The 19,148-nt window shown below is 34.9% G+C and overlaps 1 protein-coding gene across 2 annotated transcripts in view; it reads right to left on the bottom strand.

Annotated features, from left to right (window-relative positions):
- Positions 1-19,148, bottom strand: part of Lk6 (Lk6 kinase) — a 521,279-nt gene that overhangs the window by 9,661 nt on the left and 492,470 nt on the right. Inside the window, exons 1-5 of one of the 2 annotated variants that reach the window (XM_069819486.1) lie at positions 18,659-18,863; positions 15,022-15,171; positions 6,183-6,402; positions 1,439-1,575; positions 1,183-1,340 (exon numbers count right to left, since the gene is read on the bottom strand). In XM_069819486.1, coding sequence (XP_069675587.1) covers positions 1,183-1,340; positions 1,439-1,575; positions 6,183-6,402; positions 15,022-15,171; positions 18,659-18,704 — 711 coding nt within the window. In that variant the 5' untranslated portion in view covers positions 18,705-18,863. Of the gene's footprint in view, positions 1-1,182; positions 1,341-1,438; positions 1,576-6,182; positions 6,403-15,021; positions 15,172-18,658; positions 18,864-19,148 lie in introns of those variants that run through there. The other variant, XM_069819485.1, reaches the window with a different exon arrangement.

The following is a 19,148-nucleotide window of genomic DNA, read 5'->3' on the forward strand; positions in this document are numbered from 1 at the left end:
TTCGTACAATATTCTGGTCACAAGACATAATCATATACTTTGTTTTTTGGGGTTTACTTCCAAACCTATCTCTTTACTTGCTTCCAGTAAAATTCCCGTGTTTTCCCTAATCGTTTGTGGATTTTCTCCTAACATATTCACGTCATCCGCAAAGACAAGCAGCTGATGTAACCCGTTCAATTCCAAACCCTCTCTGCTTTCCTGGACTTTCCTAATGGCATACTCTAGAGCAAAGTTAAAAAGTAAAGGTGATAGTGCATCTCCTTGCTTTAGCCCGCAGTGAATTGGAAAAGCATCTGGCAGAAGCATCTGGCATATACGGACTCTTCTGTACGTTTCACTGAGACACATTTTAATTAATCGAACTAGTTTCTTGGGAATACCAAATTCAATAAGAATATTATATAAAACTTCTCTCTTAATCGAGTCATATGCCTTTTTGAAATCTATGAATAATTGATGCACTATACCATTGTACTCCCATGGTCAATAATCTATCTATTACGCCTAAAACCGCATTGATAATCTCCAATAATTTCATCTACATATGGTGTTATTCTTCTCAAAAGAATACTGGACAAAATTTTGTAAGATGCAGAAGTGTCGTAGTGTTGAATATTTTGAGTTAGCTATACTGTTAAGACAAAGAATTTTCTTCCTATTTTAATGGTAATTGTAAATAGTGTTCATAATACTTTCTGACATGTTCTTTGACGTTACTGATTTTCAGATTTCAAAGTACAGCTTTCCATACTTTCCAAGTAATCAAAAAATTCCAATCTCTATCTACTGGCTTAGGCGATATGCTTTCTTATTGTGAAAGTACTATAGTCAACTGGATCTTGTTTCAAAAACTCATGGAATTTTATCAATATTTCTATTTAATCCTGTAGGGTTATTTGAACCTGTTTGATGTAGCAATAGTAAATGTACTATTACAGCTGCATTTAATTATTGTTAGTAATATAATAGTTATACCAATTATTAATAGTTCTTGATTGTATTGATGAAATCATTTAATTATACCTGTTATTGTTATTACTGCTCCAATAGCTCCTGTTAATGGTCATGGGCTTTGATCAACCAAATGAAATGGGTGGTTTCTGAGCTGATTGCAATTATTTGCTTCTTATTCAAGATAAATTGAATGCAATGGAGGGTGAGGTTCACAAGAGCACTCACCGGTGACTGCAGCTGTGGAGTCGAGAGTGGAGAAGCTGCCCGATCTGAGTTGAACATGATCCCTGAGCTCAGGTCGAAGTCACAGATTTTCACTGGACTCAGTTTGTCAGGGTACACACACAGAATATTTTCTGGCTTCAGGTCCCTATGAGCAATACCTGCAACAGAACCACAGCGTTAACCAAATTTCATAGTCAGTGTTTAACTACTAAGATATGTAGCATTCTGTCACATAGCTTACAAAGTCACAACTCACCCTTGACATGCAGGAACTGGAGGGCACTGGCGAGGTCCCTAATGATCTGACTTGCTTCTCGCTCAGTGAAGTGGTTTTGTTCCTGAATGCGGGTCAGTAGCGGACCGCCATTCACCTTCTCAAAAACCAGATAAAACCTGCAACAGCAACAGTAACCTTAATGACCCTATGGTATCGAAACTAATACAGAATTTCCAGCATAAGGACAGGGATGTACAAAGGAAAGATGAGAGGCCAGACAGTGACATTTATTCCATTATCGGACCCTCCCCTAACTTAAACTGATCCAATTCACAAGTTCACAACTCTGTCCTATCTTTATTTAGTTTTAATGAAAAGCATGTTTCCCATTAAAATTTCAAGTCTTCCAAATATCTCGTAAACTAAATTCATTATAACTTGCAAGTTTTCACTTCTGATCTTAACTAATCAATCTTCTTAATGTATCCAGCTGTTTGCTGACAACATAAAGTCCATTATAGTCTTTTCAGTTGTTGTTTTTCACGAGAAATGAGGGGTATTTCGATCGGTGTTCATTATAGATGCCTGTTGCTAGTAGCCAGAGTTGGGGTGTAGTCAATATATACTGCAGGCTGTGTCTTCTGCAACTGGTACTGATGATTTTAATTTACTTCTTTTGTGGTAGTCAATATATACTGCAGGGCTGTGTCTTCTGCAACTGGTACTGATGATTTTAATTTACTTCTTTTGTGGTAGTCAATATATACTGCAGGCTGTGTCTTCTGCAACTGGTACTGATGATTTTAATTTACTTCTTTTGTGGTAGTCAATATATACTGCAGGGCTGTGTCTTCTGCAACTGGTACTGATGATTTTAATTTACTTCTTTTGTGGTAGTCAATATATACTGCAGGCTGTGTCTTCTGCAACTGGTACTGATGATTTTAATTTACTTCTTTTGTGGTAGTCAATATATACTGCAGGCTGTGTCTTCTGCAACTGGTACTGATGATTTTAATTTACTTCTTTTGTGGTAGTCAATATATACTGCAGGGCTGTGTCTTCTGCAACTGGTACTGATGATTTTAATTTACTTCTTTTGTGGTAGTCAATATATACTGCAGGCTGTGTCTTCTGCAACTGGTACTGATGATTTTAATTTACTTCTTTTGTGGTAGTCAATATATACTGCAGGCTGTGTCTTCTGCAACTGGTACTGATGATTTTAATTTACTTCTTTTGTGGTAGTCAATATATACTGCAGGCTGTGTCTTCTGCAACTGGTACTGATGATTTTAATTTACTTCTTTTGTGGTAGTCAATATATACTGCAGGCTGTGTCTTCTGCAACTGGTACTGATGATTTTAATTTACTTCTTTTGTGGTAGTCAATATATACTGCAGGGCTGTGTCTTCTGCAACTGGTACTGATGATTTTAATTTACTTCTTTTGTGGTAGTCAATATATACTGCAGGCTGTGTCTTCTGCAACTGGTACTGATGATTTTAATTTACTTCTTTTGTGGTAGTCAATATATACTGCAGGCTGTGTCTTCTGCAACTGGTACTGATGATTTTAATTTACTTCTTTTGTGGTAGTCAATATATACTGCAGGCTGTGTCTTCTGCAACTGGTACTGATGATTTTAATTTACTTCTTTTGTGGTAGTCAATATATACTGCAGGGCTGTGTCTTCTGCAACTGGTACTGATGATTTTAATTTACTTCTTTTGTGGTAGTCAATATATACTGCAGGCTGTGTCTTCTGCAACTGGTAGTGATGATTTTAATTTACTTCTTTTGTGGTAGTCAATATATACTGCAGGCTGTGTCTTCTGCAACTGGTACTGATGATTTTAATTTACTTCTTTTGTGGTAGTCAATATATACTGCAGGCTGTGTCTTCTGCAACTGGTACTGATGATTTTAATTTACTTCTTTTGTGGTAGTCAATATATACTGCAGGCTGTGTCTTCTGCAACTGGTACTGATGATTTTAATTTACTTCTTTTGTGGTAGTCAATATATACTGCAGGCTGTGTCTTCTGCAACTGGTACTGATGATTTTAATTTACTTCTTTTGTGGTAGTCAATATATACTGCAGGGCTGTGTCTTCTGCAACTGGTACTGATGATTTTAATTTACTTCTTTTGTGGTAGTCAATATATACTGCAGGGCTGTGTCTTCTGCAACTGGTACTGATGATTTTAATTTACTTCTTTTGTGGTAGTCAATATATACTGCAGGGCTGTGTCTTCTGCAACTGGTACTGATGATTTTAATTTACTTCTTTTGTGGTAGTCAATATATACTGCAGGCTGTGTCTTCTGCAACTGGTACTGATGATTTTAATTTACTTCTTTTGTGGTAGTCAATATATACTGCAGGGCTGTGTCTTCTGCAACTGGTACTGATGATTTTAATTTACTTCTTTTGTGGTAGTCAATATATACTGCAGGGCTGTGTCTTCTGCAACTGGTACTGATGATTTTAATTTACTTCTTTTGTGGTAGTCAATATATACTGCAGGGCTGTGTCTTCTGCAACTGGTACTGATGATTTTAATTTACTTCTTTTGTGGTAGTCAATATATACTGCAGGGCTGTGTCTTCTGCAACTGGTACTGATGATTTTAATTTACTTCTTTTGTGGTAGTCAATATATACTGCAGGCTGTGTCTTCTGCAACTGGTACTGATGATTTTAATTTACTTCTTTTGTGGTAGTCAATATATACTGCAGGGCTGTGTCTTCTGCAACTGGTACTGATGATTTTAATTTACTTCTTTTGTGGTAGTCAATATATACTGCAGGGCTGTGTCTTCTGCAACTGGTACTGATGATTTTAATTTACTTCTTTTGTGGTAGTCAATATATACTGCAGGGCTGTGTCTTCTGCAACTGGTACTGATGATTTTAATTTACTTCTTTTGTGGTAGTCAATATATACTGCAGGCTGTGTCTTCTGCAACTGGTACTGATGATTTTAATTTACTTCTTTTGTGGTAGTCAATATATACTGCAGGGCTGTGTTTTCAGCAACTGGTACTGATGATTTTAATTTACTTCTTTTGTGGTAGTCAATATATACTGCAGGGCTGTGTCTTCTGCAACTGGTACTGATGATTTTAATTTACTTCTTTTGTGGTAGTCAATATATACTGCAGGCTGTGTCTTCTGCAACTGGTACTGATGATTTTAATTTACTTCTTTTGTGGTAGTCAATATATATTGCAGGGCTGTGTTTTCAGCAACTGGTACTGATGATTTTAATTTACTTCTTTTGTGGTAGTCAATATATACTGCAGGCTGTGTCTTCTGCAACTGGTACTGATGATTTTAATTTACTTCTTTTGTGGTAGTCAATATATACTGCAGGGCTGTGTTTTCAGCAACTGGTACTGATGATTTTAATTTACTTCTTTTGTGGTAGTCAATATATACTGCAGGGCTGTGTCTTCTGCAACTGGTACTGATGATTTTAATTTACTTCTTTTGTGGTTTATGGATGGACAGTATAGAAGAATGTGTTCAGATCTTCATCACGATTATTACACCGCAGACAAGTAGGATTATCAGAAATGTGAAATCGGTGTAGGTACAATTGAGTGACAATGTGACCTGTTCTGGCTCTTGTTAAAAATGTTTGAACTGGGCAAGTTTTTGTACATTTCCAGGTCATTTGGTTTCTTTTGTACAGACTGTAAAATTTTTCCTTTGTCAGAAGAGAGCCAATTGTTGATCCATAGGTTTGTAAAATGAGACTTTACTGAAACAAAAGCATTGGATATAGATATCACTTGAAGAGGTCTTGGATGCAAATATGCTGCCTGTTTTGCAATATTATCGACTTTCTCGTTTCCAGGTATACCACAATGACTAGGTATCCATTGAAATGTTATTTCCTTTTGGAGTTCTTTTAGTTTAATCTTAACTAAGAAAATCGTGAATGCAATCAGAACTATTTCAGCGAGTTTTTACTGTAACAAACTGCCTACACTACTCTCAACTCGTCTATTATCGTAAGTGATACTATGAACTGAGTTCCATATTGTCGATAATTTCACAAGCACGAAGCAAAGAGCAAGGGAAATTGTCTGAAAACATGAACTCACAAGTGATATTTGCTAAGACTATTTAGTGAATAGAATAATCATCGTATCCCACCTTCCTCAAATCCATTTTAATATTATCCTCCCACCTATGTCTCGGCCTTTTTCCTTCCGGCCTCCCAACTACCACTCTATATGCATTTCTGGATTCACCCGTATGTGCTACATGCCCTGCCCATCTCAAACATCTGGATTTAATGTTCATAATAATTTATGTCAGGTGAAGAATACAATCCATGCAGTTCTGCACTGTGTAGCTTTCTCCATTCTCTTGTAACTTCATCCCTCTTAGCCTCAAATATTTTCCTAAGAACCTTATTCTCAAACATCCTTAACCTCTGTCCCTCTCTCAGAGTGAAGAGTCCAAGTTCCACAACCATACAGAACAACCGGTAATATAACTGTTTTATAAATTCTTTCAATTTTTTTTTTGAGCAGACTGGATGACAAAAGCTTCTCAATCAAATAATAACAGACATTTTCCGTATTTATTCTATTTCTTTCCTTTTATTATAAAACAAGTCTGGGTTCTCATTTCTTTAAACACTCGATTAAGAGGTCACTTGTACAGAAGGTACACTTGACTTGTGGAATTTCTTAGCAAACAAACATGGACAAAGGACACATTTGAACGAACTCTTTTGAACTTGAGACAGTGAGTGATGTTTACCTTTCTTCATCTTCAAAGAACTCTATCAGCTGAATGATGTTGGGGTGACCTTGGCAGTGGTGAAAAGTCTCCACCTCTTTGAAGACTCGGCTGCGCTGGAGACTTGGAGATTTCTTGATAATTTTAACAGCATACTCCAAGTCTGTCCAGATGTTCACGCACGTCTGGACAGATGCGTAAGCTCCGGTGCCGAGAACCTCACCAGTCAACTTGTAAAGTTCTGCAACATTCAAATAACAGACCTCCCTAATCAACACTTCCGCGTTACATGTGTTTTTATAATTAGTTTATTTTACGACGCTTCATCAACTGCGATGGTAATGCCAACGAAATGAGTCCAGGATCCAGCGCTGAAAGTTACCAGCATTTGCTCTTAATGGGTTGAGAGAAAACCCCAGAAAAAAACTCAACCAGGTAACTTTCGGAATTGAACCCAGGCCCCCTCGTTTCACGGTCAGACATGCTGTTACTCCACAGTTGTTGACTGTTACATGGGTTATGCAGTAACTTCAATCAGATTAAGCAAAAAAATCTTGAATTTGAGATACAAGCACAGTCTAGTATATACAGTCGCGAAGCTCAATACGTAATAAATATGCAAACATTAGATAGTTGCTCACCACTAGGATCGCTAATATCGCCTCATTACAGGCAATGCAATATAGTACCGTCACAGTCTATTGTTTCTAGCACCCTCAAAACTCAAGCTTCGTGACTGTATATAGTAGACTGTGATACAAGCATTAAACATATTACATCTGGAACAGCAGCATTACGCAGAACGTCATTCAGATGTTTCTAGAAGGCGCTGTGTTTGTTGGAGGGAAATAATATTTTGTCAGGAGGGAGTCGTGTTATTAAGAATTCAATACAATGCTTGAAACGGAAAAAATACTCAATGTACATTAAGTTGTTAGGTATTCCAGGGAACGCCTCAAATGTTTTCGCCGATGACATTAACACAATTACATTTAAACGAACAAAAAATATAACAAAAAGTTACAATTTAGAAATATCGATATATGTATAAGTAGCTACAACAAAAGCTATGCTTTCTGCGGTAAACATAAAGTTCAGTAATATTATCGAAAATTGTAACGAATAAAATTACAGATTAGACACTAAGATTTAAATATCCAGCATGTGAAATTACCACATCAATATGATCAAGACTTAGGCCTACACCATAAGTTCCAAATTTTCAAAACATTTCTAATGTACGGTACTAGAAAACACCAACAACAGATAATTCCTAATTACTACTGCATGTATTCCAATCACACATTTGTAAAAGTATTTGAAGATCAAAGGTCATTCTAATCGCTGTATAACACGAGACTACTTGATGAGACCCTTGTCCACAACACTAAATATTTACGAACAGTTTTAACTCCATGTAGCTAATTGTACTATAGTTTAATATGTCCTAGTATCTTATATCAAAATTATGCGTGTACATGCAATATGTCTATCCTTAACATTTTAAGGCCATAAAAGTTTCAATGTTTACATGTTATACAGACAAATTGCTGGCTCTGTCGTGTGTATAGATCTGTGAACTGGAACAAGACTGCAACAGACAGCCTAAGGAAATCTTACGACATGCAATTCCTTGGATATGTTTTTGGATACACTCATAGATATGAAGTTAGTACTAGTAATTTAAATCTAAGGGAAAATATAGATACAGTATATTTAAAGAGGCAAAGAAAAATAAAATGAAACATACAAACTTAATCAAATGTACGAAAACAGAAACTAACAGGTTTCGAGATACTGAAACTCCCAGAAAGATGAGAGAGACCTCCTTGTAAGGACAACTGGCCTGTCTGTGAACTGATGATGATGATGATGATGATGATGTAACTTTACGAAAAGGTTTATAATTTTCATGGTTCTACTTCACAATATTCTCCAAAATGAAATAGTTTGTATGGATCTGTAATCATATGGCTTTAAAATATAGCGTTATTTTATGAAGAAAGACTGTAAGAGTCGGGTAGCTCAGTTGGTAGAGCAGCTAGCTACGGACTGGAAGGTCCGGGGTTCGATCCCAGGCGGTGACAGGATTTTTTCTCGTTGCCAAACTTTCAGAACGGCCCCGAGGTTCACTCAGCCTCCTATAAAATTGAGTACCGGGTCTTTCCCGGGGGTAAAAGGCGGTCAGAGCGTGGTGCCGACCACACCACCTCATTCTAGTGCCGAGGTCATGGAAAGCATGGGGCTCTACCTCCATGCCCCCCAAGTGCCTTCATGGCATGTTACGGGGATACCTTTACCTTACTGTAAGAGTAAATATTATAAAGATTGTATGTTAAGTAATGTACAATTAGATCATCTACTGGGAAATAATTCAGGGAATTGGTTATTTCAAAACCACCAAACCTTGTAGCATGTAAAATGTAATAGTATGTTAATAAGTAATAGTTTAATAATTGAATAAGTGGAAAAGTGTTGCAAGCACTAAATTAAAATTTTACAGAAAAATAAAAAGTTTATGTTTAGCAATGTAACATTTTCCCAACACCACCTATATTCTACTTTAATTTTCAACCAACAAAGTTCACTAAAATATAAAACAGAGTACATGCAACGTGTTTATATTAAAACATTGCAAGAAGAAATAAGATATCGTTTGCAACGTTTTTCCGCTTTAACTATTCAATTACGAAATTGTAAACTACGTTGACCTATTTAAAGTTAAGACAGACCCGATAAACTAAATTGTACCTGGACTGCCATTAAAAGGAATATGACTGTTGTTGTTTTCTAATGCCAGGCGTTTGACAATAAAGTCATTTCACCTCTTGCACTCCAATATTTTTCAAAGATATTATCATGGCCAGCCACTGAAGCACAGATAGGAATATTGCTGTTTGACAATACATACTGTACTACTACATAGGCCTGCATTAAATTTTGAATATCTTTAATTGAAGACCTCTCCGAAAAAGGATGTAACATCAAATTAATAAAATATGCGATTTCGGTGGAAAAAGTAATTTTGAAGCATTCATTCATAACGAATTATTGCATCCAATATCTGAATAAACTTTTATTCTTGATTAGCCAAATGCTTCTGCTGGTAAATATAGGCGTAATAATGAAATATCCCCCTGAAATTATTTTCCTTTCTCTTGAAACGTGTATTATAGATTTGTTTGTTTACATCTTTATTTCGAGTAGGTCTTCAACTGAATTGAGACAGGAAATTCCTACCTAAAAATGTTTCACAGCTGTGAACTTTAGAAGACATGCGCATTATAATTCTCTTCACAACAATCCAAATATCAATATATACGCATCTTCAATTATTGCTCTCTAAACGTCATTAAAATGGGCATTAAAATATTCCGGACAGATGGAGGTATGCGATAGCTTCAGTCCAACACTACACAGGAAATCGTAAGTTATCAAGTTATGTATACAACCAGATAGCTAAGGTTATTATGGCTGAATGTCATGGTAACCTTGAAAACTGAAAGAGAGAGAAACTGAAAGAAAGCGAGACGCGGAGATTAAAAGTGATAAAAACAGGCAAGCCTTTCAAAGCTGCGAACTTAGCAAACTCAAGTGAACAGTATGACCTTCAATGTACCCGCTGTAAACATCACAATTTAACAGGTAAATACGCAACAAATCACTATGTAATTAATTGTGATTTCAAACCAAACTTGGACCAAAGAAAAACAAAACAAGCATCTACTGAAAACCTCATTCATAACACTGCGAATTTATTTAAAAATACAACGCAAGCGCTGCAGTCTACGTATTATATGACCAGTAATATGAAATATCACGAATTACTGGCACAGAATATTTGTGCATGTAGTACGTAATAGGAACACTGCGTATTGAGAAATATCTACAGCAATAAACTACACGTAATAATTTGTAAACAGAACTTACGGTTTGTAAAAGAAGAAATTACTGTATAAGGATTAAGAGTTCAAATAACTCCATCAATTTCTAGCGCTATCCTGGCAGACTGTTACATCAAAGAGGATCTAATCTAAAACACATCTTGGACATACAACATTCTAACGCATTAAAAAATCAAACTGAACATAGTATCACAATTTCCCCCCCCCCTCGCTGTTATTTATACTCGCTTTAACATCTCTGATTATATCGCGAGTTAATCTTTGGTTGAAATTCGAAGGCCTGTGTACTATTGTTGAGACTGGTTCTATTGTTGTGAACTAGATGGCGACTGTATATGTATGACTGATTTGTTATGAATATGATTTCGGTGATGAATGAGGCCGGTGATTTTCAGGGATGTTGTGGCCCGAATTTCCTGGCATTTGCCTTACGGTTGATGAAAAACCTCAACCAGGAAATTCAACCCGACCGGGAATCGAGCCCGGGCCCTCTGCGTAAGAGACCAGCATGCTGACCCCTACACCACAGTGGTGGTCCACAATTATTGTGTAACGTAGTGGTTCAATAAATCTTTAAATACAATGAGCTATATGAAGAACAGATTTTGACTGAATTTTTACATTGGTAGAGGGGGGGGGGGGGCATTTCACAACGTTTCGAAGACTGGATTTACTTCCATCTTCTGGTGGGGGGAAAGGAACAGAAAACAAGGTAATAGAAAAAAATATATCTTACTAGTTTTAATTGTTACAAATGGCTATATCCACACGATTGTTCCCACATCCTGTTTTTCTTCTAGATACGAAAGGTCCGAACTTCGAAAGTTTTATATTTCCACCAGTAAGTTAACGGAAAAAGTTGAATCCAACTCTGTCCTCAAAAATCCACCATAACTTTCTCATTCAAAACTACCCACATTAAGAAAATTACTGAATGAAGCAGACATAAACTCACAAAATTATCTAATTCAATTTCACCATTACAATGCCTTCCAATGCGGAAATATGTACCTACATCTCTAACAAACTCCAAATTCCAATCAATGTGTCTACAACATTGATTATTTTTCTATATACACTTTTAACACGTCTTATATATCACTGATTAATTTCCAACAATGTAGAACAAGACTTCCAAACTAGTCAGCTAAGATAAATCCTAAATATTAACACAGTAAAGAAGTTGGAAATTTAATCAGTAATATTTATTACATAAACATATTTTTACATCATATGGGGAATTTATTGTACGTAGGTTACCAATTAGTACACAAATGCAGAAATTAAAACAACATTTAATTAAATTTTCAGTTGACTGTCTATCCTGTAAACAAATAAAGATCGCAAAGCATGTTTTATAGTATCGTAAAGAATTTGCAGTTTGAAATGTTGGCAAACAAAGAAACAAATGGTAGGGAGAATGGAAGACAGTTTTATTGGTCAAAAGTTGTATGACGTAGTAAAAATGTAATAGTTATGTTAAAAACGCTATTAAAATTGCTCAAAAACTAACCTAGGGCACAAAAGAAAAACCTGAACGCCCTAGAAGGCATTCTGAAACAGAACAAATCGCATCTAATCCCTGATATTGATAACATTGTTACACAAAACAATTTGATGAAATAAACAGCCTTGATTACGGGTCTGAGGAAATAAAATGCAAGAGTGATAAATCTATTGGTATATGTAAGGATGTTACGTAGATAAGCCAGGAAGCAGGAAGGAAGGTCATGCATTACAAACTGTCAGAACACCCTAACATACAAACGTCTTACATTGTGTAACAGAAATGGTATCAGTTGAATATGACAGTACTATCTATTCCGGGATTAGAAGTATTTTACGTCTATAATCTCGAGTAATATAACAATAAAAAAATTCTCTTTTGTGACTTATTATACACCCAGTCAACAAACAGGTTATATCTCCTGTCAGTATATAACTCAAATAATCAAACCGCTAACTCATGCAGAAATGAACTAAAGATAAGGATAATGTCCTGAATATATTTATTGCTTTCCTCCAGGAAATGCTTCTAATGGTCAAATTTAATTAGCCTACAGCGATATAAGAATATATAATTCAATTGACAGGCGTTCTATTCAAAGATTTACTTGCTAATCAAGTCATACTTTTTAATTTATTCGTCTGTTCCATACAAAGCAACTTATAAATACTGTAAATAAATTATATCTCCTTCCCATTTCCTCCCATCAGTAAATCCCAAAGAAGCCTTCCCTGTACGAGATTGTATTTATTAACATTCCATGGTATTCATACATTGCTTCACAGCTAGAATATGGAACAAGTCAAAAAAATCTTAATAATACTACTACAAAGTCTTAATTCATAGTGACAGTCTAGTTGAAATATGTACAGAAGAGTTTTACAATATAGTCTACTAGTACAACACAAGGGGTTAGTATCGATACTTAATACAAGACAGAAATATTCATGGGCAGTGTTGTTGAATGTCATAAATTCACGTACAGACTAGAAGACGTGAGAAATTAGGTGCTTCTTTAATTTGGTCTTAAATAATCATATATTTTGAGTTTATTTTTTTTATATCCATAGGGAGGCTATTAAACATTTTTACTGACATATAACGCACTCCTCTTTGATAACACGATAGACTTGCTGATGGAGTATGAAAGTCATTTTTTGTCTTCACGAGTACATACGAGGAAGTTTAATGAAAAAAATATACTAACAAGCCATGGGCATTATTTGTAGTTTCTTTAAATCGTCCTACACGATTCCCTAGATTTGGCACCTACTATTATTCTAATTACTCTTTTTTGTAGTAGGAATATACTGTTGTTATCTGTAGAATTTCCCCAGAATATTATTCCTGAACTCATTACCGAGTGGAAGTATGCAAAATATCGATGGCCCAGAACCAGTCAATTTTATTTTATTTTTTTTTATTTATTTTTTTTTTTTCAGGAGCGCTATTTTAAGCTCCTGACATTCAAAGCTTCATGAAACAATTTGGAATAGCTTCACAGCAACCTTATGGAGAGGAATATTTACAATTTTGTTCGATTCATATATGCAGACAGAACTGGAACACAATGAAACAGATTTCTTTCTTATAAAAAGTTAGAATAGTCTGGTTCTCAGCCATCGATGTTATTTTTAAGATAGTGATATTTAATATCTCTTTTGCACAGATCTAATATCAAAACATTCTGAATTTAGTTTGGGAGTAATTTCTTTAATATGATTTTTCCAATTTAATGCATTAGGCCTATCGATTTGTAAGCCAAGAAATTTGGTCGCAATCATAAGAAAAAACTGTATTCATGTTTGAAAAAGGTGATTCTTTTATTCGCGTTGAAGAGGTTTATGAAAGAAAAAGTGTAAATCCATAACTTCTGTAAGCAATATTAAAAACATGCTCTATTTAGGATCTACAAAACATTAGAAGACTGCTGCTGGTATATGGAACTGAGACATGAACCATCTCTGATCAAATATGATTAATGATCGATTATAAAAATTTGTAATTATACGATATAGGTTACATCAACCGAAAAAAAAATTTAATATCGACGTATAAAACATAAAATCTAATTTAAATATTTTCTCACTGTTCCCACACAATTTATACATAAGAAAATGATTTTCTTTTCTCTCTTGTGGGAGTTTTCTTAACAAAAGACGATTATTCCAAAGAATAATGCTCTGAAATTAATGGCATTATTTACGATTCACCCTGTATTGTATTGTATTATTGTATTGCATTTATTAGCATTCCATGGTATTCATACATGCTCACAGCTAGAATATGGAACAAGTCAAAAAACTTAATACTATTATAAAGTCTGAATTTATAGTCACAGTCTAGATGAAATATATACAGAAGAGATTTACAATATAGTCTACTAGTACAACACAAAGTTTTAGTATCAATTTCATGAAGTGTTATTGAATGTCATGAATTCACCTACAGAATAGAAGGCGTGAGAAATTAGGTACTTCTTTAATTTGGCCCTAAATAATTTTATGTTTTGAGTTTCATTTTTTATATCGATAGGGAGGCTATTAAAAATTTTTACTGCCATATAACGCACTCCTTTTTGATAGCACGATAGACTTGCCGATGGAGTATGAAAGTCATTTTTTGACGTGTATTTATGCTATGACCTGTTGAATTAGTTACAAAGTTTTCACGATTACATACGAGGAAGATTATTAATGAAAAGATATACCGACAAGCCATGGGCATTATTTGTAGTTTTTTGAAAATGGCCCTACACGATTCCCTATATTTGGCACCTACTATTATTCTAATTACTCTTTTTTGTAATAGAAATATATTGTTACTATCTGTGGAATTTCCCCAGAATATTATTCCAAAACTCATTACCGAGTGGAAGTATACAAAGTATATTGTTTTTAAGGTATTGATATTTACTATCTTTTGCATAGATCTAATAGCAAAACAAGCTGAATTTAGTTTGGGGGTAATTTATTTAATGATTTTTCCAATTTAACACATTATCGATTTTTAAGCCAAGAAATTTGGTTGTTGTTGTTTCTAATAGGGATCTATTGTTAATTATTGCGCTAGAAATTTGCGAGGTTGAATTTGGACAGGATTTAAATTGAATTATGTTAGTTTTGTTACAATTTAATAGTAATTTATTGACTGAGAACCAGTCACATATTTTATTTGTTGTATAGGACGTCTATTGTAATTTGTTATAACTACTTAATGACTGAACAGCAATGTCAGAACAAAACATGCGAAATAAGAGAATAAAAGAGAGCAGAAGAAAGAAGAAATGACGGAAAGTAGGCAAGATGGAAAAAAGGACAAAAGCAGAGATGAGTGAAAAAACGCTATAAGTAACTTAAATGAGAAAAAATGTTGAAAGGAAGAGGAAGAATACTGAATAGGAAAAATAAGACAATGGGAGGGTAGACGTGATGCGCTGCCCCATTACCTTGGAAGCAGGAAGATACCAGGCTGGAGCCCGTCCTCTTCTTCTTCCTGCGCTTGCGCCGCGCCTCTTCCTTGCGCTGCTGCACGCTGTTGGGACATTCATTGCTGCCCGTCACTGTCTTGTCCCCTCGCAGAGCAGACAGAACCTCACCTGCATCACAAATCATAAGACAATACTAAGTACAGGGTGCTTCCAAATCGTAGCATGTACGTCCAAAACAACTCTGATGCCTCGTTTTCAATTTGTTATAAACACAGGCTGGTTGAAAATAGTTACACATTGGATATTTCTGGCATTCACATTCAAAACAACACATACCTCGTCTTCAATTTTTTTTTTTAATGTTTGTAGCAATTGCAAATATATTTAACTAGCAAACGTTATCAGTTTTGCTTTGATGATTATTTTTATAATAATTTAATACACGGATATATTTATTTATACTGGCGGAGTTAAGGCCATAGACTCTTACACTTCACCGGCGTGTAGTTTCAAAATCAAAGCAATTCAGAGTTGTGTGAAAAATCATTACGTTTTTCACTCTCCTCAAAATACACATTGTAAATGGAAGTCTGATGCTGATAATATAGGCCTATGCACGTTGCAGTTACGGTAGATAGGCTACGAGCCGTTCATAGCAAAAGTTGTGCAAGTCAAAATTGGGTAATGAGGTTTAAAGTAAAAATTCTGTAAAATACAGCGCAAAGTAGCAATTAATATGTCCTCCTTGCTATCCACCGACTACTAATAGTTTAAATAAATTGAAAATTGCTACTTTGCGCTGTATTTTACAGAATGTTTACTTTAACCCTCATTACCCATTCTTGAGTTTCACAACTTTTGCTCTGAACGGCTCATATTATTCTTATGTCAAAACTGAAAGGTTTATACCCTTAAAAATTTCACGAGTTCTTGTAACTCTTCACAATATTACATCATTGCATCATGAACTACAAAGCTCTACACTTCCCAAAACTACAGGTAGCCTACTGTTATGACTCATACAAAATTAATAACCAATTTTGAAAGAAATAATTCGAATATAACTTACCACTCGAAGTAATATAATTGCCAAATAGTAGTTTGTAATTTTAGAATCTCAACGGATTAATTCTGTGGCTACAGGACAAAATGCGATTTAAACCTACATCACTGCTTCCACTCCCTCCCCCCCCCACCTCCCAGAAATGAGCATTTATTAAAGTTTGAACGAATGTATAAAATCATAATAATATTTTAGAGAGAAAAATAATAATGTAATATTTTGCCACAAAATAATCTGTCAATTTTTGGAGAAAAATTCAACAACTACTGTTTTTTGAAACTTTGTTCAAAGATATTTTAATATTACCGATGATCTGATAGTACTAATTTGTATGAACACAATTAATTGTGTATTTTATTGAAATTGTGCTAGAGGTGATTTTTGCTATAATTTTAAAACATACCAAACACTATATTTACTATCATTACCGGTTAAATAATAATAATAATAATAATAATAATAATAAATGTGTATTATGTCAAACGATTCCACGTGTAGATTGTAAACCTGCACGAAGTTAGCAGGCCAACGGTATTTAAGTGTAGCCTATTTATATTAAATTTCGTTTTTTGCACCTTATAAATCGGTTAGGATATCTTCTTCCTTTCTTCACATCCAAATCTTATTTTACATACCTACTATGAACAAGACATATAGAACAAGTCCCAAGAAACAGAGATAAGTTAGACGCCGGTTATACTTAACTTAATTCCTGGTTGTAAATTGCGGATTTCTCGCAAAAACGAATATTAGGAACATTGTTTAGGCTACATTCACTTGTAGGCTTACATATCAGCAACAAGAATAAAACATCTAAGAAATATAATAAACCCAAAGATTTTAGAGAGTAAGGAAGGAGTAATGGTATACTGGAATACTTTAATTCGGAAGTTCTGGAATAAACAGCAAAGGATTAATTTTCAATAATGTTTACTTGATGACAAAATGGTTAATTACAAAACGGGTGTTTTGTGGAACTGCCAGTGATTTGACTGAATGAAAAGTATAACGTTATCATACAATATTAGTCCGTAATCTTGGAGGTGTGATAGCAGCAAGTAATGTTAATGTTATGTTTTATTTAACGACGCTCGCAACTGGAGAGTATCAGCGTCGCCGGTGTGCCGGAAGTTTATCCCGCAGGAGTTCTTTTACATGCCAGTAAATCTACTGCCACGAGCCTGTCGCATTTAAGCACACTTAAATGTCATCGACCTGGCCCGGGATCGAACCCGCAACCTCGTGCAAGAAGGCCAGCGCTATACCAACTGCGCCAACCAGGCCGACTGCTGTAAGTAATATTTGTAACAATGCTACGGGTAATTTCAGTACAACTAGCAATTTGTAACAATGTTACGGGTAATTTCAGTATAACTAGCAATTTCATAACTAAATATTAGGCCTACACGTTCTGCAATTCATACTTAAAACATTTGTGTCCATTTCTTTAATTATGAAACCACGTTACAGAAATATTCATAAGAAATAATGTCATGTTTGCATGGAATGACCACATGGCTGAAGGGAAAATTGCCACTGCAATATTAGTTTGTATATACAAACATCTGCGCTTGAGAACGATCAAATGAGAAAATGATTTCGTTTAGGCTTAGCTATGACCTATTTATAATCTTCACAGTCTTTAACTTCAAGCTCCAGGTAGCCTACAATATAACCTTATTAAAAGCAATTGGAAAATTAAAATTGATAATAATTATTCGTTAAATAAAATTTGTGTAATTTGCAAGGTTTGGATATTTGGTAATACTAACCTTATCACAGATTCGGAAAAAATGTCACCTTGTCAACTTCCCATTTAAAATAAATTTAACTTGAGAATCGCTCTGAAATCACTTGAAAGCTGATGCAATTAAAATGTTTGTAGCTAACCAGTTTCTGTCCATGTAATTTTGGATAAAAATATTGAACAATAATAATAAATACTTCTGCCGAAGAATATAGATTCTTTTCAAACGAAAAGTAAGCCTAGGCCTAATTTAGAAAAGCTTACCTTGATAAAACTGTTTTGTTTTATGCCGGAATATACTGTAACGGATGTTACATTATCTCAAAATTACATTTTAATTTTTAAATTAAAAAGAAAATGATGCAAAGGCTTAAAAAATTAATGAAAGTTGTAACCTGAGTACGTGACAAAACATGCTATAAAAATGGTGCAACCCTTTAGGGCCTACCTCCAAGTTAAACAGTGAATCCCATTGTATTTACAAACAACTTGTATGGACACACAGCACACCTAGTCTAGATTTTCAATATTCGGTGACCATTCTTTTGTGTGACATCGTCTGTACTCTCACTTCCTCTTAATGTGAAGGTGGGAGTGCGAAGGCAAACAAGGACTGCACACATTGAATTTTCACTGCTCTATTTTCGCACATATATGTGTTAAAACCGCTAATGCATAATTCAGTATTTGTTCCACATTTAATAAATGCAAAATTATATTGATAATACTAGAGACATTCTGAGTACGGTTATTAACCAAACACATTAATGCTTCTCTTCAAGCTTCAAATATACGGCGCAGGAAACAATGGATACATCATTAAAATAAAATATAAAAACACTTACACTCAGCTTCAGATCCTTGCACTTCTTCTAAGATTTTCTCAACCATCGTTGATGAATAGGAAACAGAATTTAGAGTGAAATTACAAACTCTTCTCTTCAAACAAAACAAATTTTGTGATATTCCCAACACGCTAACCCATCCGTACACCAGCTACTACCACTCCCGACGATGTTCAAACTCCGACTGCGTGTCTGAACGCGTAACAGCAGTAGATATTGGCTGCCGCAAAGAGCTTAGGTCGAAAAGACACAATGAAACGTGACAAGGATAGAGAATTACTGAATCACGCCATTTCACAGTTGTTTGCAGCCAACGGCGTACCAGCGAACTTCTGCAGTGCATTGTTTACATTACCATGAATTTATCATCCAGGTATCGCTATCAAAACAGGATATTGGAATGCGTGGATGTATCGAATGCGTGTATTGGAAAACTGAACTGTTTCGTAACCTACCTAAAGATTGCTTGAGTTTCACGGAATATAAAGAT

This window comes from Periplaneta americana, chromosome 2 (genome assembly GCF_040183065.1).
Source record: "Periplaneta americana isolate PAMFEO1 chromosome 2, P.americana_PAMFEO1_priV1, whole genome shotgun sequence".
NCBI lineage: Eukaryota > Metazoa > Arthropoda > Insecta > Blattodea > Blattidae > Periplaneta > Periplaneta americana.